Here is a 27,969-nt window from a genome sequence, read left to right on the forward strand (position 1 = left end):
ATAAGATGCATTACCATTAGGGATTTTTAAAATTATAAAAGTAAATCGATTTCATATACAATCGTGCAGAACATGACAACAACGTGTCCTCGTGTATCTACACAAGAAGACGTTATGCACGTGAAGAAATTGTTGGCCGAGGTGGCTTCCCAAGTTACTACAACAACATAAAGACAAAAAAAAAAAAAAACCCATGAAATCCTTTTTTTCTTTGTTTTCACCACCCATCAAGATCTTTCTTTTGCTACCAATCATAGAACAGATTCAAGATAATATTTATAAAGGTGAAAATGAATCTCTAAGTCTTATGCAGATTATAGTAGGGGGGTAGTTTTATTATATGGCAGCACTAAAATGTGCTCAAAATGGTGTCAAGCTGCAATAATTTGCTGGAGATGCGTCATCTTACCTTACCCACTTGTTCTTGGAACCCGTATAGGAGGAGCGACATCATTCTTGACCGAAGGTAAGTCGAGTGTCGATTCAATTGAGAAGTCGCCGTTTATGGACCAAGTGAGTCGTGTTAGGTAAGAGGGTTGGTGAGACCAACTCCGGCTGCTTTTTTCTGGTTTTCCGTCTCGCAGCTGGCTAGTCGGAGTGGAAAATATACTACTTACTTTTATCTCTCGTTAAACCATTCTCCCGGATCTCCAGTCGAAGCGGCGGAAGAAGTCGAGCGAGGGTGGGAAGACGATGGCACAAGCTGGTATAGCGGATGGTCTGAGGACCCGCCTCTTCCCGGCCTATGTGAGCAGAATTCAGAGACCCAGGAGGGTTGCCTCTCTGTGGATTGGATCCGACTGTCAGTTATCGGCTTTTGGGGGCATGAAAAGCCACAGACCCGGTTTGGGTTCTATTCCGCCGGTTTCTCTTAGAGTTTCGGCTGCTGTCGTCACCGCCGAGAAGCCTTCGGCTTTACCGGAGATCGTCTTGCAACCCATTAAGGAGATCACGGGAACTGTTAACCTGCCTGGATCGAAATCGCTGTCTAATCGAATTCTACTCCTTGCAGCTCTCTCTGAGGTGAATTCGTCTCTTTTATTTGGATTGGTTTTTCCACCTGATTAACTCATGTTGGACGTGTGCGATGTTGGTTTTATCAAAATTTAAAATTTACTTCTGTCCGTTGGTTACTGAATGCTGAGTGTCTGCTCGTTACACATAAAGTTTTCCTAGTTATTGGTATTGTGATATGCGCAAGGAGCTGGACCTAGTAACATCATTCTTTTTAGACATTCAGAAAAGACTGATAACTTATAATTTAGCAAAGAAGCGCATATCTTGTCTTTGGGAAGCTAATCAGTTTAAATGTGAATACATTACGAATATCTTGACCTTGGAGTACTTCCTTTGACGCTGATTTCAAATTCTGGAATTTATTAACATCTGAGAGGCTTTAATCATTACACTGTAGAAGATTGGTGGTGTCCATGCAGTGGTGGTCCAAAACCCTCCTTGGTTTGTAGGTTCTAGCGAATGATTCAGGTGATGTATCCCCTTGATTACCGTAGGAGAGGTTAAACTTCAGTAGAAAAGAAAAGGCTGAGGTTTATGTCATAGTGTTTAGGAACCGAGGTAGAGCTTGACATTTGTTGTGGCTTCGGGTTAGTGGTTGCTTTACAGTTGACTCTTATCTAATATTCAGCTGTCTTGTTTAGACCATAGCTCACTTAGAAAAGGTATGGCTTGACTTAAACATTCATATGATACATTGTTCCCATGTTTTCAATTCATAATTCTTTAGGAAGTGGTCAATGTAAGACCGTTTACTGACCAATTAAGTTATGGTCACTGTACTGTAGAGGTGAAAGATATAATTTGAAAGCGTCTGCACCTTTGTCCGCTTGTTACATGTCCTGCTGCAAACTATGAATTCACAGTTATCAACATTGTACCAACTTGGAAAACCTTGTTGAAGCTTTAAGTCTCTTGGGTAAATCTTCAATTTTTTTTTCTAATGAAAGCTGTAAAAAACAGACATATTGTTAATTTTAATTATTTGATACTTTCATGTTGTATAATCTATTTAAAAATTTAACGGTTTACCTTCTTATCATTTATTAGACATCCAAAGATGGCTTGGTGTTTATTTGTCTTTATCAAATTCCATGGGTTTACTCATAGGTCTCAGAGTTCAAAAGTATGAAACATATGTTAATAGTGAAGGTCTTTTGGCAACTGAACTTGGACTAGTTTAATAGTTTAAGTGGGTCAATTGGGAAGGTTGTGCCTTTTTAAGCAGAAACAGTTCTTCTCTTGTGTAAAAACTGCAAAGCAATGAAGTCCATTAAACTAGGTCCAACTTTCTGGCTGAGTTTGGTTCTTACAACTTTTGATTATGAAATTGTTGGTCATGAAGAGGAGAGTATCTTTTATGTTGGAATGTTTGAAATTATTTTCTTAAACTTTACGATTTTAGTAAGTTCAGTCACTGTTTGAATGTTTCAATTTATTTATTTAAATCTGTAGTTTTAGTAAGTGCAGTTTATGTCAACTACTGCTAACGCTGAAAGACCCTCATTAATTTGGAAGACAAACCTAAAAGTATAGTAATGTTCCGTCAAAGTTTCTTTAGGTTTGTCTTTTTTTGGTGATAGATTTCATTAAACAAGAAGAAATAACACTGTTAATTGACTTTTTTTAGTTCCTTCATTTAGTGCAACTTGACTTTTAGATCTCTCAGCTGTCCAGCCTGGGTTATGATTTTAACATTCTGCCCCCCACTTTCACACATTCATAACTTGTAGTCATTGTTAAACCATATGGCTGAAAGTAATCAACTAAACCAGTGAGGAAAATTCTATAGTTTGGACAGAGATGTAATGATTTGAAATTAGAAATAGTGCTACAGGAAGTTTGGAATGACTAAAAGAACTTTGTGTTAGTAAACACATGAATTCGTTGAACTTTGGCATGGACAAGACATGGTGTTTGATCACTACACTTCTACATAACCCTTTGTGCGAAGCACCACACTGATGAGAAAGATGAAAATTATACAGTTCTTTGAATGCAGAATCAGCAATGGCATTGTGTTTCAGAGAAAAAAAACATTATGAATCACCTAAAGCAGTGGCTCTTCAGAAATTTAACTGTATATTAGTTATCTGTCATATTAAGTTATAATTAGTGTAAGGGACACATGGGGGTATTGTTGGCAATGGGAGAGAATGAGGGTTAGGGTTTGTAGTGGATGCCTGCCAATGTGAGTCTCACTTCTAAGCATTAATAAATACAGCATAGCAAAAGTAAGGGGGTCCACCAAGCATGTCAGGTGTCAAAACCCTAGCACACCGTCATCTTTCTCTTTTCTACATTTTCCCTCCTGCTTACCACTGATCTGAAGCTTTCTGAGGTGGTTTCGTAACAGTTCTGTATCCAAGCAATTGTGGTCATAATGTTGCCACTGTGGGACGGATGACAAGGAGTTGGGCATAGGTATGGGTTATTAGTAGACATCCTTTATGGTTTTGTTTTGGAGACATCATGTTAGGGAACCATACTCTTGCCATTCTCTCTCTTTTTCCTTTATCTTGGACATGAGGTTAGTAGCCTTGCTTATACTAAGGTGGAGATTTGATTCCTATCAAATAATTTGGCTGAAGTTAAAACAGTTTTCTGCGTTTATACCACACAGGTTTGAAGTCTCAAGGCAACTTGAAGTCTTCACAGGAAGCATTACTGCTCTCAATTTCTACTAAAGAGGACTAGGAAAATTGGGAGAAAAGTCACTGTCCACATAAATTGCATTGATGCATATTCGACTGGTCTTTGAGATGCAATCAATCATTTGAAGATGACTCAAAAAGAAAGTGAAAGTCTGCTCCAACAAAGACTTGCCCAATTCTACTGAAGCAAGGAGGAAATTGATCGAAGGAGACTTAAACTGAAAGATTTGGTAGAGATCAACATTAGGAGGCCGAACTGAAAAAGTTCAAGCCTTTTGAGGAATAAGATACCCCATTTGAGTGGCTAGAGATGTGAACAGCTACCAAAAGAGAAGCCTGCAACCGAGGCACACATGATTAGACTTCACCAAGTACAAGCCCTATGAGTATCTCACTAATTACACTTACAAAGCCAAGCAAATTTTCGATTTCCGCAAGACAGTGGGAGATCAGAAGGTGCTTCTCACCTCCTTTCACTTGGAAGGAGAGACACTACCAATGGTGCAAGTGGTACTCTAAATCGTATCCTAGCCTCAACTCGGACTCCTTTATTTGAGCCTTGTGTTTCAGTTTTATGTTAACCTAGTATGAGAACTTAAAATAGCACTTTCTAAGCTAAACAGAACAAGCTCGGTGAAAGCATCTCAAGGTAAATTTGAACAACTAACTGTTGAATTTCTTGAAAAGAGAAATACTTCACTAACTTGATTTAATTTGAGTACAATGAGCCTTTATTTATAATAGAGGAAACAAATAGAATCCAATTACAATTAAACTACCCTTGTCTTGGTGACACCCAAAGTTAAACACTAAAATATAAGTCCTAGAACAATTGAACAACTGAACATAAATAAAAGATTAATATAATTAAAACACCTTTAACTGAGACTCTTCTATTAGACCTCCTTCCACGAAACTCTTCTTAGACTGCACCATATTAATTCTAGCTCTGTGAGATTTCTTACTGTGAGAGTCACGTAGGAGTCTTCCATACTTGCTCTTCAATACTAGCAAACTGCATCGAGTCGTTGGAGAAGGCTTAAGTCGGTTGCTTTATGTGTGGTTTAAAGCCAGAAATAGCCGTTGATGTATGCATTTTCAAGCCAAAGCCAATATTGGAGGTCATAGACTTGGTACACATGCATGAGCACCACTAGATCTTACAAACTCAATAGGCAATACCAGCGAGGAGCAATTTGGACATTGGCAATCGAAATCCCCTCAATAAGTTGACCTTGGAGCAATGGCTGCACAATGATCTCAAGAGTTATGCTTCAATTGTGATGAAAAGTTTACTCTTGGCATCAATGTAAGCAATTGCAGCTCTACTTGCTTAAAAACCTTGGAGATACATACATGTATGAGGTGTGCATATTTGTGGATGAAGTGGGATGACACAAGCATCTCCAGTCATAGCTGAACCTCGAGGAAAAGGTTCATTGTAGGAAGGGTGGAATGTTAGGTATCAAGTTTATGTGTTATATTTGCTATATTTCTAGTTATTGTAATAGGCACATGGGGGTACTTTGTCATTTTCTGTAAACAGTACGATGTAGGGTATTTTTTTCATTAGGAGGGAATTGCCAGCCTATGTGGGTTCCACTACTATAGCATTAATAAATACAACATAGCACGAGGAAAGGGCAGCTAGAATTCCCTAGTTCAATTGATTTTTTTTTTCTGTCTGTCAACCAAGCACATTAAATATCACAACCCGGTGCCAACTTTCTTTTTTCCTGCATTTTCTCTCTCTAGCTCAGGACCAATCTCAAGCTCTTTGAGGTAGGTTCCTCACGTTATGTGCAAGCTTTTATCCCTTTGGCTGGATATTTTTGGCATCCTGCTCCCATCATTATATAATGAATCTATCATGTGTCACAGAGAGAATATAGCAAGATCGATAAATGAACGATCATCCTCAGACATGTTTTTTTTGTGATAGGTGGACATATTTAAATGCATCTACTAGTTCTGTATTGCATGTTTCCAGTGTTTACACTATAACAATAGTGCTTTTGGAAAATATCTTCTCCCACTTGTTACATAAAATGCAGTTCACTTTCTTGTTCTGACAATGAACTGAAAGTCTCTTGGTCACAGTCTGTTGCAATTAGTAGCAAATATATATCCATCCACCTGATTCATATTGTTTGTCATATTGTCATATTGTTGCTTTTGATAGTCTGATGTCATATTGAAGGTCTTCCAATATTTTTCAGGGAACAACCATAGTAGATAACTTACTAAGTAGTGAGGACATCCACTATATGCTTGGAGCTCTGAGGACTCTTGGGCTTGCTGTTGAGGATGACAAAGAATTGAGAAGAGCAACTGTACAAGGTTGTGGCGGTCTGTTTCCTGCAGGCAAAGAATCAACTGTTGAAGTGAAACTTTTCCTAGGAAATGCAGGAACAGCTATGCGTCCATTGACTGCTGCAGTCACAGCTGCTGGTGGAAAAGCAAGGTCTGTTTTGGGATATGATTCTAAGAAACATAAATATGCATCAGATGGGTTCCTGATGATTTTTATTTTCAAATTTGAGACAATTTGCTTGAATATTTTCAGATACATACTAGATGGGGTTCCACGCATGAGGGAGAGGCCTATTGGGGACCTTGTTGATGCTCTGAAGCAGCTTGGGGCAGATGTTGACTGTACGCTGGGTACAAATTGCCCTCCTGTTTCTGTCAATGTAAATGGAGGGCTGCCTGGGGGAAAGGTAATCTTGGTTTCAATTGAACTGTGAGAATTGAATGAAAAAGCTACATATTTTACTATGCTTTCATTCTGCCTTATTTTGCCACCGCTTGGTGCATGGAGATATAACCTAGACCTTCTGCTTGCAGGTTAAACTCTCTGGATCCATAAGCAGTCAGTACCTGACTGCATTGCTTATGTCTGCCCCTTTGGCCCTCGGAGATGTAGAAATTGAGATTGTTGATAAGCTAATTTCTGTTCCATACGTGGAGATGACTTTGAAATTGATGGAACGTTTTGACGTGACTGTTGAGCATGATGACAGCTGGAGCAGGTTCTTAGTTAGGGGAGGTCAAAAGTACAAGTAAGTTTAGTGGATCCCATCTAATTAATCTTTTTGACCCATGAAAGTAGGTTATCGACAATTCTAACTGCCTATGCTGGTCCAAACTTTGACAACAGGTCCCCTGGAAAAGCTTATGTCGAGGGCGATGCATCAAGTGCTAGTTATTTCCTAGCAGGTGCAGCAATAACTGGTGGGACTGTCACTGTGGAAGGCTGTGGCACTAGCAGCCTACAGGTATCATCATTTTGTGCATATTTTTGTAACTCTCAGGTCTGAATTTGTTTGTACCCTAATATTTAACTGACAAATTTCGCATTTGTTTTCTACAGGGTGATGTCAAATTTGCAGAAGTCCTTGAGAAAATGGGCGCGAAGGTCAGTTGGGCTGAGACAAGTGTTACAGTAACAGGTCCACCTCTGGATCCTTCCAAGAAGAAGCGGTTACGTGCAATTGATGTCAATATGAACAAAATGCCCGATGTTGCCATGACCCTTGCAGTGGTTGCACTTTTTGCTGATGGCCCCACCGCCATTCGGGATGGTAGGTTTTCTCCTGATTTGCTTCACTAGTTCGTGGGTTCAAGTCTTAGATACCTAAAATTTTGGTGAACCTGTTTGATAAGAAGTTATTTTTTTCTCAGTTGCATCCTGGAGAGTAAAGGAGACTGAAAGAATGATTGCAATATGTACAGAACTCAGAAAGGTTGGTGCTCTGACTTCCAGCTTTCGTAACACCAGAGAAACATTTTTCTCATCAATTGTTATGGGGGTCTTTTCAGCTAGGAGCAACCGTGGAGGAAGGTCCAGACTACTGCATCATAACTCCACCAGAGAAGTTGAACGTGACATCAATTGACACCTACGACGATCACAGGATGGCCATGGCCTTCTCTTTGGCTGCCTGTGGAGACGTTCCTGTCACCATTAAGGACCCAGGATGCACTCGAAAAACCTTCCCAGACTACTTTGAGGTCCTCCAACATTTCACCAAGTATTGAGAGTTTAGCAACGCTTTTCAGGGAGTTTTTTAAAGATCACCAGTGCAGGTTGCTGCAGCAAGGTAAGAGAGTGCTGTGTAACATATAATTTCCAATGCGGAGAGATTATCTTCTGTTGTTTCAGTATTGTTTTGCTGGTCTCTGTGATGTTCTCTATATGATCCTGAGTTGTTTCTGTTGCTTATTTGTGGACAGCATCCAATGCATGGTAGGACTAAACTACAGTAATTATGTCTGGTAACTATTAAATGGAGCGATTCTTTCAGTAGCGGTGAGAGTAAAAAGAAAAAGAAAAAACGAGCGATTCTTTCAGTAACAGAGCAGGTCTTCTTCTTCTTTAACAAGAGGGGTTGCAGTCAGGGAGTGACAGGCTTCTCGTGAGCTGCATCTTCTCCTTGCTCTGTATCCTGCAACTTGTATTTTTTATCTTCTTATCAATTTCATCCATTTATCTGATTTAAACGGAAAATATATAAAACAAAAAATCTTATCTGGATATTTAATCGGGTAATTTTACTTATTATTACCAAACTCCATTAAAATAGCAAAACTCAAATTACAGGGTAGACTATGATTTTACGGTTTTATCAGGAATCCAGAAAATCCAGGGCGTGAAAGGAACGAATCTCAAGAGAAGCGATCAAATCAAGGTAGATATTTAAGGGTTTTAAACCAATCGCAGTCGCCTTTTTTCCCGTCTACTGTAAATCCTAGTCAAAATCTTCGGCTACGTCTCTCAGAATTTATTTAAACAATTAACAACCTCGAGTCGACTCTGGTGACGATGGAGCGAAAAGGGTGGCGATCGCCTTCTGGTTTCTGCTTGCTTTATTTAATGTGAACATGGTTATATTTTATTCAGAAAGGGCAAAAAGTATAAATATAAAAGAAACCAATCTCATGATTTATTGCTGCTTTTGACTCTTCTCCAACTCGAAGCCCCCAAGATCTCTCTTCCCCCTCCGTTGCCTTTGCTTAGCTTATTTCACCCTCTTTCTTCTCTGTTCTCTCTACTTTCTCGGGCGATAGCTCTTGACTCCGTGTTGGGTCACGTAGTTCTCTGTCTGGATATTTCAAAAGGGGGACAGGTAGGAGACAAACCCATCCAAGCAACGGAAAGATTCTTGGGCAGAGCACAAAGAGGAAACCCTTGCGGCTGAGACCTTTACAGTTTCTCGCTTCTGCCTTTGCGTGGAGAAAAAAAGGTGGGGCGGAAAATGACGGTGCTACTCCGAACCCTAATTTCCGGAATTAGGGTTTCTTCTACTGCCCTTTTATGTTGCAGCTGAAGACGATTTGACATCTAGATAACACCCCTTTAAGTCCCTGCAAATTTATGATGGACAAATCGGCCAACATGCATCGCCTGCGCTGGCACTCTTCTCTGGCCAGAATCGCCTTCTGGTCTTTTGTATTCCTTGGCTTTATTCTCATTTTCTTCCTACGATCCCCGCCGGCTCCTTCTGCGGCAGACCCTGCGCGGAGAATCTTGGGGAACTCCGTCTGGGGAGGGCCTGCCTGGGAGAAGCGAGTGCGGTCCTCGGCACGCGTTCGCAAGCAGCACGGGCTTTCCGTGCTTGTCACCGGCGCCGCGGGCTTCGTTGGCACTCACGTCTCGGCCGCGCTTAAGCGCCGGGGCGACGGTGTTCTCGGTATTGACAACTTCAATGACTATTACGAGGTCTCCCTCAAGCGGGCACGGCAGGCGCTCCTCGAGCGATCCGGTGTTTTTGTTGTCGAGGGCGACGTTAGCGATTCCGCATTCCTCCGCAAGCTTTTCGATGTGGTGTCATTCACTCATGTCATGCACCTAGCCGCCCAGGCGGGGGTTCGGTACGCCTTGCAGAACCCTGGCTCTTACGTCCACAGCAACATTGCCGGCTTCGTCAGTCTTCTCGAAGTCTGCAAATCCGCCAATCCCCAACCTGCTATCGTGTGGGCATCTTCCAGTTCTGTATATGGCCTGAATTCGAAAGTGCCATTCTCAGAAAAGGACCGAACGGATCGGCCTGCTAGTCTCTATGCCGCTACAAAGAAAGCTGGGGAGGAGATCGCCCATACCTATAACCATATCTACGGTCTATCCATTACAGGGCTCAGATTCTTCACGGTATACGGGCCCTGGGGGCGCCCGGACATGGCTTATTTTTTCTTCACGAAGGACATTCTGCGGGGAAAGAGTATACCCATCTTTGAGGGACCAGATCACGGAACTGTGGCCAGAGATTTTACCTACATTGACGATATAGTGAAGGGTTGTTTGGCGTCATTGGATACTGCCGGGAAGAGCACGGGAAGTGGCGGAAAGAAGAAGGGCCCTGCACCATTCCGGATCTTTAATTTGGGGAACACGTCGCCTGTACCAGTCACAGAGCTTGTTAGTATATTGGAGAGGCTTCTGAAAGTGAAGGCAAATCGGGTGATGATGAAGATGCCCAGGAACGGAGATGTTATGTTCACTCATGCAAATATTAGTCTTGCACAGAGGGATCTTGGATACAAACCCACCACTGATCTCCAAACGGGTTTGAAGAAATTCGTCCGGTGGTACTTGGACTACTATTCAAGCTCGAGGAAAAAGAGGACTGGCTAAATTTTGTGGTAGAACGCTTGTTACGAATTCTTCTTGATTTTGATTCTTAATTTTTTCCCCCTTCATTTCGCCTTTTCCACTTGCCCTTATTTCATTTCTTTATTGTTATATAAGACAGAAGCTAGTGGCCTGCCATAAACTGTGTTCATTAGCATATTTCTGCTGGGCGTTGCTTCATCTGTATCAAAAAAATGGAACAATCTCTTTCTTTTTCCTTTTTGCCTAATGATGGAATGGGTAGTTTCAGCAAATGTACAATCCGCGAAAAATGATGCTTTAGAGCATTTACTGATTGATGAACCTTAACCCTTATGATACAATTTCAATAAAACAGCTCTGTGTAGTTGGTACCTCAGATCTTCAGTACTTTGTTATTTGGTTTCTATTGTCATATGCAGTTTGATTTTGCAATAGTGCAGGTGATATGCTACCAATATCAACAATGAGGGTTCAGAAGGTCATCATTGGTTAAGTTTAATGATCTTCCTACTCTTTCTTCCCCTTCCATGAGGTATATCTTGCCAGTGTTCTTCTGATCAACTTTTTTCTTTAGATCTCTTTCAACACTGAACCCAGCATGCTGGTGAGACTTGAACCAGAGGCCTCTAGAAACCCTTCTCTGTGGTCATTGAGCTAAAGTCTTCACAAGAGAAGTTTGACAATAACTGAAGTTAAAAAATTCTTGACAATTGATTTTGATGATCATTGCTTGATTAGAAAATGGTCTTATCATGCTCAGTTTCTGTTGTTGATTTTTTTCTTCTTGACATTTTGTGTTGATATGGTTGCAAAATCTTACTTGAACAGAAGAGGTAGGTAGGACTTGAATGTGACACGTTTTTGTTTTTTTGGGTTATTGAGTGGCTTGTCCATGGATTGATGTTGAGACTGAAGCTTTTCATGTGTAGTTGTTTTACCACACTCAAGTGTTAGAATGATTCACTGGAAAGTTTCCAGCTTCAACCAGTAGTTACTTTTCTGCTTGAGATTTTGTGTTGCAGAGACGCTTCATGATCGGAGTCTATTCCTTTTCTTCTGCTAATAGTGGAGGCAGTGAGTGGAGTTTGGTTGCGGGTATCTTTAATGATAATGCAGGAACAGTGGCGACACTTTTAAAGGCATTGAAAGTGTTATTATAACTAATTTGTTTGGATCGTGCTTCACCTTTTATTCAAGAAAATTGCTCCCCGCTGCATCTTACGTGAAGAACAACCCAGAGAAAAGCCATTACAGCTACAGAAATCTAATATAATAAGGCGGATTTCTTCCCTTGATTTCATCGATAAGAACTGAACTCCATTTTCAGTAGCCTTCATAGGGAACTTAGCCAAAATCTGAAGGACAAATATTTACATAAAACCACCTGTTGCGCCGCCCCTGGTCTGAGGGTATGGATTTAAGTCGCCGTTCTACGGCGAATGGGGCTGGTCTCCCTTGTCGTTCTTCGTGCCAGGGCCAAGCGTCGCCGACGGAGGATTCGAATTTTTTTGCATTATTTCTGGTTCTTGGGGTGGTTGCAACCGTCGTTACAAGTTTTAAATCCATTAATGAAATGTCTGCAATGGGTGTATAATTTGTGTTTTTAGACTAAACTAAAATCTGTTTTACTTTATTAATAAAAATAAAATAAAACCATCTTATAAAAGTTTAATCTATCAAAGTATTTTTATATAATATAATATTTTATTTACTTAATATTATATTAAATTACTAATATAAAAGCGAAAATAACTTTCACAGGTCACTATGCTGTAGTTGATATGGGAAAACTGTAATTAAATGAAACAAAAATGCAAAATAGAAACAATTTTGCAGATTTCTCGTATAGCAAAATAGTCCCATATGATAACGCATCCTACCTACAAATAAAGAAAATAAACCCAAATCGGTCATACATTCTCAGAACAAATTTCAACTCCTGAGACTCTCCCACTGGAAACAAAACACAAGCCCAATGAAGCCTCAATGTTTTCACGGATCTGCAATGGTAACCTCAACTTCCACACCAGGCTCAATAGTGATAGAGGTGATTTGCTTCACCACTTCTGAGGAACTGACAAGATCAATTACTCGTTTGTGTACCCGAAGCTCAAACCTATCCCAGGTGTTTGTTCCTGGAACAATTCAAATAATACGCTCAGCTTTTTCAGTCATACAAATGGAAAACAAAGACAACACCCACACATCCAGAGATGACTCTTAAGAATGCCAACCCAATTTAGTGATATTCTTCCAAATACAACATTTGCTGCATTAAACTATAATGTAGATCATAAATTCGTGTTTATAAGTAACACAATGATCGATCAATAGATCAGAGAACCCACAAAGACAACACAGTAAATACAACATCCACACATCCAAAGACAAATCTCTCCAGAGATGACTCTTAAGAATGCCAACGCAATTTAGTGATATTCTTCCAAATACAAAATTTGCTGCATTAAACTATAATGTAGATCATAAATTTATAAGTAACACAAGTGATCAATAGATCAGTAAACCAAGGTCAAGGAACATCCATGTTTTGCTGCAGTTCAGCAAAGAGGATTATATCTCATGTACACAACCAACAGTGACTTCTCAAATCAATTCCAACAGACATAAAAAGGTACTTTAATAGTTAGGGTAATTTTTCTAGTGCTCCAGTCATCAACAAACTAGTATTAGAAACCAATGTTATCTATGAAGCATATTAGCATAATTTATAGCACACGGTGTGGAAAAACTTAGATCTAAGATTCAAAGATGATTTTTTATTCTAAGATTTAAGGATAATTAAATCAAAGACAAACTTTAGGGTTTGTAAAATAGTCTGCGCATGAACCCATGATTCACAACACAAGCACTGAAAGCACTAGAACAGAAGATTGGGATGTATTAAGATCCAATTCAAAAGAAAATACGCCTCACACCAAAGGGAGGAAAGAAACTACTTTACACAAAAGCATAAATCCAATTCAAAAGCTATCAAATATAGCATGAAGATACATAAGCGCGAATGCTGTAGAAGTTAAAGGGTGAGATATACCTTCTCCACAAGGGGACTTCCGGGTGGTAATGTTAAGAACCTTAGTAGGCATCCTCACGGGTCCTTTAACTCTCAATCTCTTGTCCTTGGCACCACGCACCAGATCGGCACAAACTATAAACCGAACATTAAATAGTTAAGATAAAAAGAAGCAGTGATTAACACTTATGACTTGGAGAAGTACAGTTCAATGATAAAAACTCATAATACAACAACACAGTAAAGCAACCAACCTTTCTCAAGATTCTTGACATTCTTCGAAGATAAAGTGATCCTAATGCGATGAGCGGGCTCCTGAGACTCTTCAATCCCAGGCTTAGTAGGTTTCATTGCAGCGTATGCCATGATTTCGCTGCACTGAGCACAACACAGAATCAGATAAGCAACAGACAAACAAATGCCCAGAGAAAAAGATCAAAAAGAGTCCAAGAGCTTCGCTCACAGCTGTCGTCGGATGAATGAGAAAGGTTCAGTTACCTATCCGGCGAAGGTGGGCGGCGCTGCTCTCGTCGACCTAGGGTTAATCTGCCAAAGAAATATGAGATTAGGGTTTTTGTAGGATGGCCACGACGGAATTATATACGACGAGAGACGGGGGCGCACTCGTAGCACAAGTTGTATACGGAAAACGTACAACATTGAGACCAATCAGAAGGATGATCTAAACCCTCCATTTTCCGGTCCCACCCAAAAAGGAAAATATAGTGCAAACAAGATAATGAATTATTTTTTATAATATTAATGTAATATTAAAATATATTAAATAATTAATAATCAAATAAAATATTTTATTAATAAATTAAGATAGAGTGTAGAATTATTATTAATATTTTAATTACCTATAAAATAAAGAATACTTGATCAAATTATTACTATTAAATTAGCAATTTAATATAGTATGAAGAGTAATAAATATAATAAATAAATAAATAAAATATTTTATTAATAACATAAGATAGATTTTAGTGTAATATAAATTAATAATATAATTAAAAAAATATTAGTTTAATAAATTATAATAAATAAAGGGTATTTAGGTTAATATTAAGATATTAAGATAGATATTACATGAAATTATAATATATATTAAGATCAAAGAGAATATTGTGCAAATCTGTATGGAGAAAAGAACCTATACATTTTTTTAGTTTCTGCAATTCTTTTTGGCTGCCAAAGCAGTGCCATCCTTGAGAGTCTCTTGGGCATCGTTGTCCATTCCAAGCCTAAACAGAGCAGCAGCCTGAAGGTAGAATGCAGTAGCCCATTCTGGGGACACCACCTGAGCCTGCATTGCATCGCCCAATGCTTCTTGAGGCATGTCGCTCATGAGGTAAGATAAGCAGCGCCGAGCAAACACTGTTGGAGAGACCATTGTTCCCCCCTCAATGAACTGCAGAAGATGACAAAGTCAGTAGTGATAGCAATTCTATTAACCAACTAGGATAATGCAAATGTGTTATAATATCGCTTTGGTTCTCCGATACAGACCTGTGTATAACAATCAATGGCAGTACTGAAATCTTTTATTCGGAAAGCTGCATCCCCTTGTTTCTTAGAATTTAAGGTATCTTGCATTTGATTTGTCCACATTTGAAAGGAGAGCTGCAGAAGGCAAATGAAATTTGATTCTAATAACATGACTAGAGAAATGAAAAAGAGAAGTTAGTTAAGCTGATAAAGTTTTTTACCTCATTGGCAATCCCTTCGTCATCTTTGTAGCCTACTTTTTCCAACATTTCATGTATTGCTGTGAGGTCCATTCTGGAGCAAGCTTCACCAAATGGAGTGAGGGAAAATGGCTCATTTGAGGAGAGAGTCCCATGTGGAATACCCATTAGTGTGTAGGAAGGCACCTGCAAAAGGCTCCCAGAATCTTCTTTATCAAAGAGAAGCACAAAAGAAGCAACCTCCATTCATTCCTCCAGCAGTAGTATTTACCTCTGTTTCTTTCTGAAGAGATGTAAGGGAAGCTACTAATGACTTTGCATTTGGCCTCTCACGAGGTTCATATTGCAAACACCGAGAAGCTAAGCGCACCAATTCAGTTCCATCATCATTCGAGAAATGACCATCCAGACAAGAATCCATCAACATCAGAAAATTTTTCCCTCTGATAAGATCAAGAGCCTGCAACAAGTGAACAAAATTCAAATCCATTTCTTTTCAGAAAAAACAGAAGTCCCACAGCTGCAATATGAGTAATTCTTATCAAAAGAAATAGACAGTATAGAAACAAGGGAATGAAGAACTGCTTATCATTTACTTGCTTGTTTAGCACCAAAGTGGATTAGCTTTGAAGAAAAGACAAATCCAACAACAGAAAAGTTTCGACAGTCTATCTAGACAATACTTACTGTTATTTTATCTAATTGACCAACTTGAGTGGTCAAAATAGCAGAAGAAATGAGGCCCTGGTCACTCTGATCCGCCACCTCGGAGCAGTTGTCCCTACCTGAACATCACTGTCTCTCTCAACAAGAGAGGAAAAGCTTTATCCATTTTTAGTGGATTAAACAATTTCTCCACTCAGCACTATTTTTCAGTCAGTCCTTTCCAGATTGGATCTAGAATTGCTTGTGTTTGATTGGAAAACGATGAACACTCTTACAAGTCTCACATAGGGGGGCACGAGTCAGATAGGGATTGGGTTTCCCGTCCCTGAACCCCAAAAAACCCGAAATGTCAAACCTGATCCCGACCCGATCACCATCTCAGCAACCCCATCCCACCCCCTCTCTGTAAACCCGACCCGATCACCATCTCGGCAACCTCATCCCACCCCCTCTCTGTAAACCCGACCCATCCCCGCCCCATCTCCATAAACCCGACCCATCGCAGCCCCAACCCTACCATTCCCATAAACCCGACCCCACCTACAGGATGACACCCAAAACCCAAAACCCAAAACCCAAACCCGGGGTTTTCGGTCAGGTCAAGTCGGTTCCCCATGAAACCCGACCCGATGCCCGCCTCTAGTCTCATATGATATCAAACATGAGTATATTGTGGGTCTTCAAATTTCAGAAGTCAAATATCAATGTCCATATGGCCATATTTTATCTCTTTAGTTTTGAGAGAAGTGCTTGAGATATGTAATTATATCATTGTTTACATAATGTCATGGTTGATAGAAAACTCGAACATCCTTTGGTGGAAGAAGCAAATACAAGCTCTCAGGGGCCACTAACCAGTTCTGATTAATTCAGTAAATGGCAGATTACGTGTTCACTATTGTACTTTTTGTATGCTGATAATGCTCACCTCAAACAGCCCATACACCCATCATGCTTGAAGCCAAGATGTCACACCAAGAAACCCTTTCATATGACAATCCAGCAAAAATCTCTCATCATCCCACTTTATTCCTTTTTGCATCCATTTTTCAATGTTTTCTGAATTATATGTAACCTTACTGTTCTTTCTTCCAATCAAATGATGGAAAATCTAATTTTGATATACAATAAAAGCATGTATCTGTTTTCTTATTTAAGTAATTATATCCTTAATAAACAATGAGATTCTGTTACTGCAGCAACACAATACTCAAATCAACATTTGCCCTCCTATGTAAACCTCAAAAATGTATAAAATGAGAACTAACATGGCTTGGGGGAATATGCTTGCCACTAAGAAGGTCCAGCAATAGAGTGCCAAAGCTATAGAAAACACTTTCTGGCGTGACTCTCCCTGCAAACCAGGAACAAGAATATATAGTTAGCATTAGTCGATATTCACAGTACATCTAACAATATTAAAAGGACATGATCATGATGACTGACCATTGATGCCACCCATCTAAATGGTAATAATGATCATTAATGAAAACTAGTAATGTTGACTGACTAAAAGGAAAAACATAATTCCATTCTTTGTTCAGAATGTTATATTTGCTGAGCAAACAATATTTGAAATTACAAGCAAGAAAAACTGAAAGGGTTAGAAGTTTGTCAGGTAAAAGACAAGCTTGACTAACTGCTACGCATATAAATTTAAACTTATAAATGATAATATATTGGTGTACAGAGGCAGACCCACCCTTTGTACCCAGAAACTGAAAAACAGATATGAGAACAAACTCTTTTTTTCCTTTTTGATTTTATTTTGGTGATAATGAAAGGATAGATCAACCACTTTAACAAGCTTCATTCAAGTCTGTTGAAAGATGGAAGTTGTTTCACGAGCCACCCCCACATGCAGCTCAACAGCTCTCAGTAACTAAGTTTAAGACATAATGTAATTGCCAGTTCTGCACGGATACCGCATGACATACCAATGACCCATATCAAGTACCAGAGGATATGTTCATGAATTATTCTTATTTTGGAAGTGTTTGTAACAACTAATAGAACTTTTTCTGAACCAATTATTACCTGTTCGTAAATACTCAGGAGGGGTGAAAGCCAAGTTTGTACTATAACTTTTTCCATCTCTACTATTTTTCATGAGGCCAAAGCATGAGAGTCTCGGATTTCCATCCTGTAGAGCACAGACATACAATTAGGCCTAGACAGTAAAAAGGAATCAACAAACTACACAAAACAAAACATAGTCAATAACAACCTGGTCAAAAAGAACTCTGTAAGCATTTAGATCATGATATAAAGCTCGCCCTCTACTGCTGCAGTACTCCAAAGCTTGTGCCAAATACAAGGCAACTCTTAACCTCATTGCCCACTTCATAGGCTGCGAGTCCCCTGAATCAAGAGAATCCCATTAAATTAAGGATAAAAAAGGAAAATTAACTTTGACGAAACAACAAAATAACACACCAGATGGGGATAATTCATAATTGTTAGAGCAGTAAAAGTGCATTTAATTTTCAGTTATAGTAGATTTATTAGTTAAATCAACATGAAATAACAGATTAATGCAGCTTTTTTTTTCAGTTCCAGAGTTATGGTATAGAATAGTTGACTGAGGTCAATTCGCTCAGTGTGTTTAAACTATGCCAGCCAATGACTGTGTCAAAAAATGCAGTAGATAGTCCACCTCATCTTGTCTGAAGTTAACACAATGACAAACAAGAGCATTATTATTAGACCAGACTTACAGTGGAAGAGATGCTTTGCTAGGGTTTCATTCGGCATGAACTCGGCAACTAACAATCTCTCGTCACCTTCGCAGCAGCAACCAATAAGATTTGCCAATCGCTCATTTCGTAACAGACCCACCGACCTGGCTTCGTCCTACGAGGTAGAAAAATGAATATCACCGTGAAAACTAAATGCAAAACACACACAAACAGAATTTGAACCTAAAAGATGCCCAGGGTAGAAACGAACAAGGAACTGCCGGGAATCAGGCCAGGCCGATTTGTTGAATCTCTTAACAGCAATCTTTCGATCATTTTCAAGAATTCCTTTGAAAACGACATTGGGCGCCTTTTCGCCATGTTCGGAAATAATATTATCGACGGCGAAGTTGGAAGTGGCAACTCGAAGCAGGTCTAAACTGAACTCGGTGAAAACAGGCAGCAAGTCCCGGCCATTCGGCCAGCCATTCTCTGAAACACCCGCCAAAGGTAAAAGAGACCAGAAATTAAGGAAATGCAAGAGCATGTACGTGGATTCAAGTCATTGAGCGGGACTTACCGAGATCGGACGACTCAAGGACGGTGGATTTGAGATGAGGATGACACCAGCAGAGGCTGAATTTGGAGCAACGGGCTCCCATTGTCCGAGGGAAGGACTGATCGAGGGGAGAGAAAGGACAGCTGAAGCTGAAGAATAAGGACTATTGTTTGTGTCCTAAAATGCTTGCCTCATAAAAAATCACCGGGCATGAAGAGGAGGGGTACGAGCAACAGAGAGAAAGGGAGGGAGGGAGAAAGACTGAAAGAGAAAAGCTTTGGATTAGTAGCAGCAGCGAGGAAGATTTGTGGATCCAAGGTCCCAAAAAAAAAAAAATTAATCTTCCTTTTTTCTTTTGGAAACGTTTTTGGGTAGGTTTCTATGAGCAGCAAAGGGGCTCAGCAGTCTGTTTTTCTGCATTTCACCACCCTCATCATTTCTCCTTCCTTTACCATTCAGCTTTCCATCGACCCTCCGTCATCCCCTTCTCCAGCTCCTCTTTGATCAACCCCTCTTACGTTTCAGCTCCTTCGCCGGTCCCCTGTCCCCTCCGCTCTTCCTTCTTTCTCCCTGTTTTACGGACAAAATGAGAAAGCAAACACAGGTGTGAGCTGTTCCGTCTCACACTCGGCCCACTCGGCCCCACTCGAGATCCGTTTTTCGTTACCCATTTGAAAGTTAAATGTACAGATGCGGCTTCTGTTCTTGGATTTTATACGCAAACTCCATGTGGATTTATCAAGTGAATCACATGTGCCCGATTGCCTTCCGATAAATTCTTTACATATTTTCCGGCGACTTATCACGCCGGTCAAGACTTGCAGGTGAAGTGCTGCTCATCATGTCCAAAGCAGACACTAGTCTTACAACGACAGAGTAAAGGAAAGGAAAAGGAGAGGAGACAAAATGATGAGCTTTGAATCCCTCTTTGTAGAGACGCATACAGCAAAGAAACGACACTCTCGATTCTGATCAGGAGAAGGATGGGAGAGAGGTTGTGGTTGTGGGGAAAAGATGAAATAGAAAAAGGGATCGGGTGAGCTCAGTTGCAGCAAATATGCAAACACCTGACCTGCAACAGCAAACATGCAGCTCCATTCATGGCTGCCACGCGACTTACATTTTCCATTGCCTTATCATCTCCCCAGTATTTCAAAAATGGCGAATCTATCTTGCCCGGCGTCTTGGTTGGGGTGGGTTTCTGTCTGATTTGCTGGTTTTGGAGGTTAATAATCTTATCCCAATCCGAGAAAGTCTCCCTCTCTCTCTCCCTCTCTCCCTCTCCCAATCACAGAGAAAATAATCTTCCGTGCTGCAAGAAACTGAAATCTAGAGGGTGCATTTTAAAGCAGATAACGCGATTGGCAAGGGGCGAGAACGGGAGGGCATACCTGAACTTGGTAGCTGTTTATACGTATTTTCCATGCGGGGGAGCACAACTGAAAAACGCAATATTAGCTCTCCAAGTTACAATGTGTGTCGGGGAGGCCATGAATTTAAGGAGCAAGCAAGAGCGTATGAAACAAATCAAGCCCAGAAAATTCCATTTCTGCCTCCTAGATTATACATACACAAGGAGCTCAACCTGCACCACGCTTGCATTATGTGCCGTTCATAGGACTATCAGCATGAACGGCATTAACATCCTCAAGAAGCTTCCCATTCACTTGTGTTCTCTGTCTCTGGAGCAAGGTTTGATCATGTCAATAACTAGATGACATTTAAGGTTGAGAAAGAATGGTGAGATCAGTTGAAGAGGAAGGATTGACGAGCTATACCCAATCTGTGGAATCCACGGAATGTCCATTAATGAGTTTGAGGTTCTCTTCTTTGGATTTGCCATCTCTGTCTTTGGTGCTCAAGGGTAGGCCAGTGGTCCGGTCAGGCAGTTCTGCAATGAGAAACACCAGATTGTCATTACCAGGAAAAGACAAAACTTACACATAATAGCAGAACAAAGGATAGGTGAGACTCCAAAATTAACTGCCAAATACAAACCTGGAAGCTTTTTGTCCACAAAAAAAACCACCAGATTCACAGTATACCTGATAAAAAGTCCACATCTACATTAGTTAAAACCATAAAAACATAACTTATTTAGATAGCCTAAAAACGACGAGAAAAAGTGATATACTTACCATGCCACCACAACATCAACTGTGTAATGCTTGCGAGAAGCAATAATCAAAAAGCTGAGAACCACAGCAATCAACCATGCAATCTGCTTGATACACCTAAAAGCCATGTAGAAAGAGCAGGCATTGAAATACAGCTACAAGGAAGCAATTCCATAAAGCAATCTATTCATACTGGAACGGCATCCATCAAGAAAACCATGGGATTCAAATGAATTATCATGGTTTCAAATGAATTACTGGAGCCATCAAAAGGAAATAAAAACCCCATCCCATCCAACAACGGATGGGAGAACCTAATTCTATATTAGGTGGTTCTTTCTACCTTTTAAGTTTAAAGAATGAAATGCTGATAAAATCACATAAGACGGTTCCTACCTTCTATCAGACAGAATAAAATGTTGATAAAATACCTTTTAGTGCCATACTTCTGATACGTGAGAACGAAAACAAGCGTAAAGATCATGTGAGATGAAAAAATCAAATCACCACAACCATAAATTGCACCACGGGGAACTGCAGTTGAGACGTGAGAAATGAACATTAAAAGTATCTGTTTATTTGTCATAACATCACAAGTGAAGCTATCCCTTACAATTAATGAGAAGAACTTCAAGTACACTATCTGGACGAGGCAATCTTGCTAGTTTAGATCCCTGAAAGAAAGGACCTTTTTTTTAATAAACTTGCACGAGATTCAAAGGGTTTCCATATTTTTAATGACCTTTCAAATATGTTGCATCAGCTAATTATAATTGATTTGAGGGGCTTGATTTGAATAGAAATACTTGACTTTTATCTTTAAAAATTTCCTCTTGAGCACTGACATTGCATACGAAAAAAGACATGCAAGTATACTGAAAACAACCATGTTTGACAAGGACGTTACCTCACGGCAGTGATAATTAGGCCCTGGAAGCTGTGTAGAATAAAATGTGATAATACGGAGGGTTTGGGAAGCCTGCAAGAGACAAAATCATTAGTCTCAGGTCAGCTTTTTTTTTTTTTTTAAACTGACATAACTCACACTTGTTCTAAAATGATATTTTTTGTTCCCAACGAACCTAGATAAACTAATGCATGACCATATTTACAAACTAATAAAATAACAGGATGCCCACAAGCACATGCAAGGTGTTGGTGCTTTTTACGCATGGTATTCTTGTCAATCCACTGAGTAGGTCACGGAAGCAATATGAGATAGGTTCTTTAGCACCTCTATTTTCTCATCAGATGCAGCTTGAACTTTATAAGCAGCCACATCACAGTGCAGAGACAGATGTAAAGGGTACATCCTAAGAACAGCAGAAATAAAATTTTCAAGTACTATATATGCTTTTTTATCATAAACTAGATACACTTACAACTAGGAAAGCTAAAACCCTGCGCCAGAGAAGAACAGTGTAGAATTTCTTGCTTTGCAAAATGAATGGATGGAACGTCCACTGCAACAGAAAATAGAATAAGTAAAAAGAAGGCAAGCATTGAACAAATGCAAGTGCAACTGCACAACTAAAATATATATACATATATACATATTATATATGCATACATCCAGAGCCTACAACCTAAATAAAACCAATGATGCAATATATTTATAGGACACACTTTTCAAAATATTCTGTTAAATTAGCTGCCTGGGCATAATAACAACAGAGAAGAAAAAAAATTCTCTTTCAAAATAGCCACCACAAAGAAAAGAACTAGTTTTTTACATCAGCATAAGGTTGAGTAACAATGACGTCCAAGTTGCACAGCCCCTGTATCCCCCACCCCCAACTAAAACCCCCATCATTATTTACACACACCAAAAAAAAAAAAAAAAGAGCATACTGAAAGGGAATCAATAAGCTTCACAGACATTGAAGACCTTGATGTTGAGCAACAACTATGACCATATTTGTTTTTCTGTTCCAAAAAACAAAAAAGAACTTTGCTTCTGACAGTTGCTTTTTTTTTTCATATACGTATCCTGTCTGAAAAGATTGAGACTGATAAATATCTTTGGCAGGGCAATTAAAAGAGAAAAGTAACTATCAATTTTGTTCAGATTGTATGATAATAGCATCATAATAAAGGGATGATCACTTTGACAACTAAATCTTTGACCAAAAACCATAACCAAAAGTTAAAAAATACAAGGATCTTTGATGGTGCATGCCATTTAATCAGGAGACAGCAATCTACATTATATTTTTTGGCAAACAGATTCTGGGAGCTTAGCCTCTGATTAGCCCTATGACAATTTAGGACTGGTGAACTGTAGGAGCTATGTAGTATGAATAGTCCCCTCCCGTGGATGGTGAACTTTGATGGAGGTTCTACAGGTTATCTAAGGCAGTAAGTGGAGGTGGGTAATCCAGGAATCTTTGTGTATCCCATCTTGTTTTCTACATCTTTCAGTCAATCTAATTCTATGGAGGTGGAGAAAGGGCTCCTTCTCTGAGGGCTTTGGATACATATCAGTAACTTCTCTGCACCTCCCATGGTTGAGGGGAAATCAGCAATGAGCAACAGCTGGGTTTCAGGGTAGACATCTCCACTGGGGTGATTCATGCTTATTTCGTTGAGTTTGATGACATTCTCTGATGATGGATACTTTCTTGGACTTACAACATGAAAACTGTCAATTGTCAAGCCAATTCTACATCTAGATGCAGGGCTTCCCTAAAAGTTGTGGGAACCACCTACCTTTACAATAGGATTTCCTAAAATTGTTGCTTTTATTGAAATTGTAGTTCTGTCTTTGGTCAAATGTACACTTTCCTTCATGGAACTTTTCTTTTACAAAATCTTTTCCTCATCATTTTCAAAAAATGAAAATAAAACAGCCAGCACTGCTAATTTTTAATAAACCAAATAGGCAGCTTTTACAAGCTAAACAACAAAGGGTAATATAATGCATGAAAGTAAAATTTCAAGCTTTCTTCTCATTAAAAATTGGAACAAACTTGACACTAAAAGGTTCAAGAAAGCTCTATATAAAGAGAAACAGCATGAACAAAAAAACAGCGGCATTGCTCAAAGTTATTGATGTACTTCGGATTTAATGCATCATGCTTAAGTTTGTTAGGCTATAACTATTCTAGGACCACTGGATCACCCTTAACATCAGAAGAGGAACATAGTTACAAGTCAAATCTAGACCAATCAGAGAGGAACATGGTAATGTAAATTTGAGAAAGATTTTTACCAACACAAAGGAGACAAACAAGAAGGAAAAAAGGCTCTCACTGATATAAGCTTTGTCTTGTCCAAGCTCCTATGCACATTAACATCAAAGAATATTAAGGTCAATTCTTCAAATAAATAGAAGCATCACGAAGTTTTTTTTAGGACTCAAATAATTGAATAAGATAAAGTTCTTACTACTTTAAAATAATAGAAGAACAGAATAAAGTTAATAGGAAAGTTTGGTTCATTTATTCCATTATTTGCTACATGTAAGCTAAAATCGTTTTTTTAACAGGATGAGAAATGACATTCACTAAATAATAGAATAAAGTAGAACAAATTAAAAATAATTCACCATACTCCTTTATTTTATTTTGCAGTACTTTGCTTTTACAGCAATGAATGAAAAGTTTCTACACGGAGTGCCAAATTTCACATTGGCACAGAATTCACTTGCAAAGTTGTTTTGGGCAATATGTCGACCATGATTTACAGATCATCAGAAACTAAGATAGGTTATCAGAGCCATACATCTGTAAACCAAGACAATGACAGAGAGTATTAAGCCCAGTTTTATTAATTGGTGAAGGAAGAAGCTGAGTCCCTGAGACCAGGAGAAGCAGTTATAACTAAAAAGGCTACGGCTATGACAATGAAGCATATACAAGGTGCTCACCTTGACACTTTGTATTTGTGCAAATGCATGTATCTAGAAAACTATATAACCATCAACTTTTCTTTAGGAAGACACGTAGACGTAGTATAAAAGCATGCCGGCAAGCAATCTTAAGAGGAGGCAAAGAATATCACTCACCGGAAGGAGAAAGAAGCCAAGATCCTGAAGCATTGGTCCAGGGTGATGTAAATAATGAACTCCTCGAGCTGCTAACCCATGGATATACTATAGATAAAACCTTATAATCAGTCTCCAGCATTTTTTTAATTTAACATTTTCCAATCAAAAGGAAAGACATTGTGCTGACTGAACTATCTAACAAAGGAAAACAAGATTAAGCAGAAAAGGCCAAGACCCATCACATCAATAGACCGGAGTACAGAAGCCACAATACTGAAATGACGTTTCAGCTTGTTGTCCGGGATAAAATATGTCAACCGCCAAGCTTGGTGCAGCAAGAGAGATATTACCAGACAATGGGAAAACCCGTAAAACCTGCATACCCAGGACGTTAATTGTCTCAAAAAATTTTTTAAAGATTCCTTGTTTTTTTGGTTGAAAGCGTCTCTCATTCTTTGTGAAAAACTCTCTTTTTCAATTCACTATTTAAAACCAGCAAGCTCTTTTATTTACATATCCATGATAAATTGAACAGTACAACGCGGTTCAAGGCCATTCATCACTCCGATACTTGTAGTCTGAGTTGACATTTAGGATCAGATAGGCATTCAGAGCTGAATTGTAAGAACCGTGTAGTTATTCTGAGGTTCACTTTATCTAAATACGGAGAAGAGGAATAAATCAGTTACTCCAAATGTTCAATTCTTAAGGAAGATGATAAAGAGCCCTTGTGGCTTGTTCTTCTCATATTGATTGAAGATTTGAAAAAATTAGCATCACATAAACTAACTGGTTGAAGAGAACAGCGCATAAACCATTAGTTCAAATGAATAAATAAATAAATAAAATCCTCTGCATTGATCATCTTGGAAAACAATTGAGAACAAAAGGAGACCTGAAAAAGTAGTCCGGAAAGAAGAAGCTTCCACTTTTCGGCTAAGAGCTGCAACTCTACAGAGGTTTCCATGCAAACCCTCCTCCATAACTTCTCACCAAAAACAGGAAATCAAGTTAAAGGGAAAGCAAAGATAACTGAATAAAGGAAGTACAACAGAAAGGCAAGCCCAAAAAGAGATTAGGAGAATGAAAGAAGAAACAAAAGGGAGAAAAGGGGGAAGAAAAGCTAAAAAGCCAGGTACCAACCTTGGAACCTTTGCGAGCAACGTAAAAGGACATCTCTGTATCTGGCAGCCACTGCCATAATACTTCACATTCTGACGATTAGGTTCAACATCCTAGAAGGGGTCCTCCCTCAAACTCTCATCAAGATTTCACAGCAGAATTTGAAATTTTTAAACAAAACAAAATCAGAGAACGCCCTCTTCCAGGGAGGAAACAGTGCAGGATGGATTGATATTACTCGGAACCGCTAGAATCCCAGAAGTCCACCCAGATGACTTATCTGCAAACCTGATCAAAATCAATATCTCAGTCCTTCCCGGACAGAAACTAGCCGCTGCCCAACGGAAAAACCGAGTCCGAGGCGCAAATTTCGTTTAAACAACGAATCGGCTTCATCGGAAGCCAATTAATGACTCGATTGACGTCTGCGATGAAATGACAGAACTCGGGTTGGACGCGGCCTTTTGAACAGTAGAATATAAAGAAAAAGATCTTCGCTAAGCGACCATAGGGGAAAGGAGCTGGAAGAGAGTGGAAACCGTAAAGATGGTAAACCATAAAGCCTAACTTCTAAAAGTAAATTTCTATTTTTAAAATCTAATTAAATTGTAAATGAAAAGGGAATTAGGTCGTTACCTTGAAATCACTGTGAAAAAGGGAAAAAAATAAAGGCAAATATTCTGTCCGAGTTAATTTAATGGAAGACAAGTTGGAGGATTCCGGAGGCAGCAGGGCTCGCTCGAGTTCTGTTATTTGGCAAAAAACGCGACCTCCGGCCGCGGCCTGCAAATTTGGACGAGAAAGGAACCCGACAAGAGAGCGACTTTCCTCATTTTTTTCTGAAGTTTCCACTTCTCTGTATTTAATTGTTACCTTTATCCGGCCGAGGTTCGAGGCTGACCAAGCGACAAATCAACGCCGCCACGGTTAAGAAAACCAGAGAATATCGTAGTTTCAGTTAGAGATCCAGGAGCCCCGTCACGTCAGGTGGAATTGAAAAAAGACGTCCGCCCTTGTTCCGATCGAGGAAAACAGACTCGTTAGCAAGGGCCGGATCCGACTAACTCAAAATTCGAAGACGTTTGGAGACCCGTTCTTAGTTTTAACTTTAGTTAAAGTTAGGGTTCGAACTCAAATTTGAAATAAAGCTAGTTAAATATAATAAGCCAAACTTGAGATTTTCCATGTTCGGCCTTTCTAGTTTACATAGATTTTTTTATAAAATTACCCTTTATTCTAATTACTGTCGTAAGTATAGATTGGAGCTCGAATTCAAACTCGAGCTCAAACACGGTTAAAATTTTTGGGCTCAAACTTGAGTTCAAAGTATTTAGATCAAGTGCCAAGCTCGGGTGTTCACCTTTATTCTCCAACCGGAAGAGACCGGCTTCACTACTAATACATGGACTAGCAAATTTGAACTTAATTAACAATACTGCTCTATAAAAGAGTAACTAATTCATCGATTGGAAGTTGTATTAGTCAATTTAACACAAAAACTCATCGAGAACATTTATATATCGTTCAATATTATTGCAAGAAAATATTTATCATTAGAAGCTCTATTACAACTATGTATATGAGTATCACTAATTTTGGTTTAATTAATATATTTATTATTCAAATTAGGTTTTTTCCTTTTTTCAACTATATATTAAAAAATATTTGATAAATACCTAGTTTGGTGCCCATGGCACACTTTAAAATTCGTCATTTTGCCACATAGGGGCATACTCATCATTTCGAACAAAAATGTAACCTTTCATGTTCACATCCTCGATTCTTAAAAGAGGATCTTCGGTGAATATTCAGTTTTTTTTTTTCAAATGGAACATATTT

The 27,969-nt window shown here is 39.2% G+C and overlaps 5 protein-coding genes across 12 annotated transcripts; 2 read left to right on the plus strand and 3 right to left on the minus strand.

Moving 5' to 3' along the window:
* The first annotated feature begins 438 nt into the window (after nucleotides 1-438).
* Nucleotides 439-7,891, plus strand: LOC137948214 (3-phosphoshikimate 1-carboxyvinyltransferase 2). The gene is made up of 8 exons (XM_068794217.1): nucleotides 439-1,023; nucleotides 5,888-6,132; nucleotides 6,235-6,388; nucleotides 6,516-6,730; nucleotides 6,829-6,946; nucleotides 7,042-7,252; nucleotides 7,353-7,414; nucleotides 7,491-7,891. Exons 1-8 carry the CDS (start codon nucleotides 694-696, stop codon nucleotides 7,707-7,709), a joined length of 1,554 nt encoding a protein of 517 aa, XP_068650318.1. The 5' UTR covers nucleotides 439-693; the 3' UTR covers nucleotides 7,710-7,891.
* A 745-nt stretch (nucleotides 7,892-8,636) lies between these two features.
* Nucleotides 8,637-10,632, plus strand: LOC137947914 (UDP-glucuronate 4-epimerase 3-like). The gene has a single exon (XM_068793756.1). It carries the CDS (start codon nucleotides 9,046-9,048, stop codon nucleotides 10,300-10,302), a length of 1,257 nt encoding a protein of 418 aa, XP_068649857.1. The 5' UTR covers nucleotides 8,637-9,045; the 3' UTR covers nucleotides 10,303-10,632.
* Nucleotides 10,633-12,093: 1,461 nt separating this feature from the next.
* LOC137948372 (small ribosomal subunit protein uS10y) lies at nucleotides 12,094-13,896 on the minus strand. 3 transcript variants are annotated; one of them, XM_068794451.1, is made up of 4 exons: nucleotides 13,811-13,896; nucleotides 13,567-13,690; nucleotides 13,334-13,447; nucleotides 12,094-12,416 (listed from the first exon to the last, which is right to left on the minus strand). In XM_068794451.1, exons 2-4 carry the CDS (start codon nucleotides 13,676-13,678, stop codon nucleotides 12,274-12,276), a joined length of 369 nt encoding a protein of 122 aa, XP_068650552.1. In that variant the 5' UTR covers nucleotides 13,679-13,690; nucleotides 13,811-13,896; the 3' UTR covers nucleotides 12,094-12,273. The 3 variants fall into 3 exon arrangements, with proteins under 3 accessions (XP_068650552.1, XP_068650554.1, XP_068650553.1); XM_068794453.1 differs by having other exon boundaries at nucleotides 13,567-13,685; nucleotides 13,811-13,889; XM_068794452.1 differs by having other exon boundaries at nucleotides 13,776-13,877.
* Nucleotides 13,897-14,397: 501 nt separating this feature from the next.
* LOC137947774 (serine/threonine-protein kinase BSK5-like) lies at nucleotides 14,398-20,168 on the minus strand. Its single transcript, XM_068793539.1, has 10 exons — nucleotides 18,925-20,168; nucleotides 18,616-18,836; nucleotides 18,384-18,519; nucleotides 17,894-18,027; nucleotides 17,704-17,809; nucleotides 16,935-17,020; nucleotides 15,272-15,460; nucleotides 15,022-15,186; nucleotides 14,822-14,935; nucleotides 14,398-14,723 (listed from the first exon to the last, which is right to left on the minus strand). Exons 1-10 carry the CDS (start codon nucleotides 19,004-19,006, stop codon nucleotides 14,478-14,480), a joined length of 1,479 nt encoding a protein of 492 aa, XP_068649640.1. The 5' UTR covers nucleotides 19,007-20,168; the 3' UTR covers nucleotides 14,398-14,477.
* A 123-nt stretch (nucleotides 20,169-20,291) lies between these two features.
* Nucleotides 20,292-27,178, minus strand: LOC137947924 (phosphatidylinositol:ceramide inositolphosphotransferase-like). 6 transcript variants are annotated; one of them, XM_068793776.1, is made up of 13 exons: nucleotides 27,004-27,178; nucleotides 26,152-26,410; nucleotides 25,904-25,993; nucleotides 25,027-25,113; nucleotides 24,232-24,300; nucleotides 22,403-22,483; nucleotides 21,928-21,999; nucleotides 21,634-21,694; nucleotides 21,452-21,554; nucleotides 21,042-21,137; nucleotides 20,902-20,948; nucleotides 20,682-20,794; nucleotides 20,292-20,585 (listed from the first exon to the last, which is right to left on the minus strand). In XM_068793776.1, exons 2-13 carry the CDS (start codon nucleotides 26,182-26,184, stop codon nucleotides 20,505-20,507), a joined length of 933 nt encoding a protein of 310 aa, XP_068649877.1. In that variant the 5' UTR covers nucleotides 26,185-26,410; nucleotides 27,004-27,178; the 3' UTR covers nucleotides 20,292-20,504. The 6 variants fall into 6 exon arrangements, with proteins under 6 accessions (XP_068649877.1, XP_068649876.1, XP_068649875.1 ...); XM_068793775.1 differs by having other exon boundaries at nucleotides 26,152-26,418; XM_068793774.1 differs by having other exon boundaries at nucleotides 26,767-27,178.
* Between the last annotated feature and the right edge of the window lie 791 nt (nucleotides 27,179-27,969).

Source organism: Aristolochia californica, unplaced genomic scaffold (assembly GCF_029961685.1).
Source record: "Aristolochia californica isolate CCGP_79_NKW_82.1479 unplaced genomic scaffold, dmAriCali1.0.hap1 SCAF_13, whole genome shotgun sequence".
NCBI classification, from domain to species: domain Eukaryota; kingdom Viridiplantae; phylum Streptophyta; class Magnoliopsida; order Piperales; family Aristolochiaceae; genus Aristolochia; species Aristolochia californica.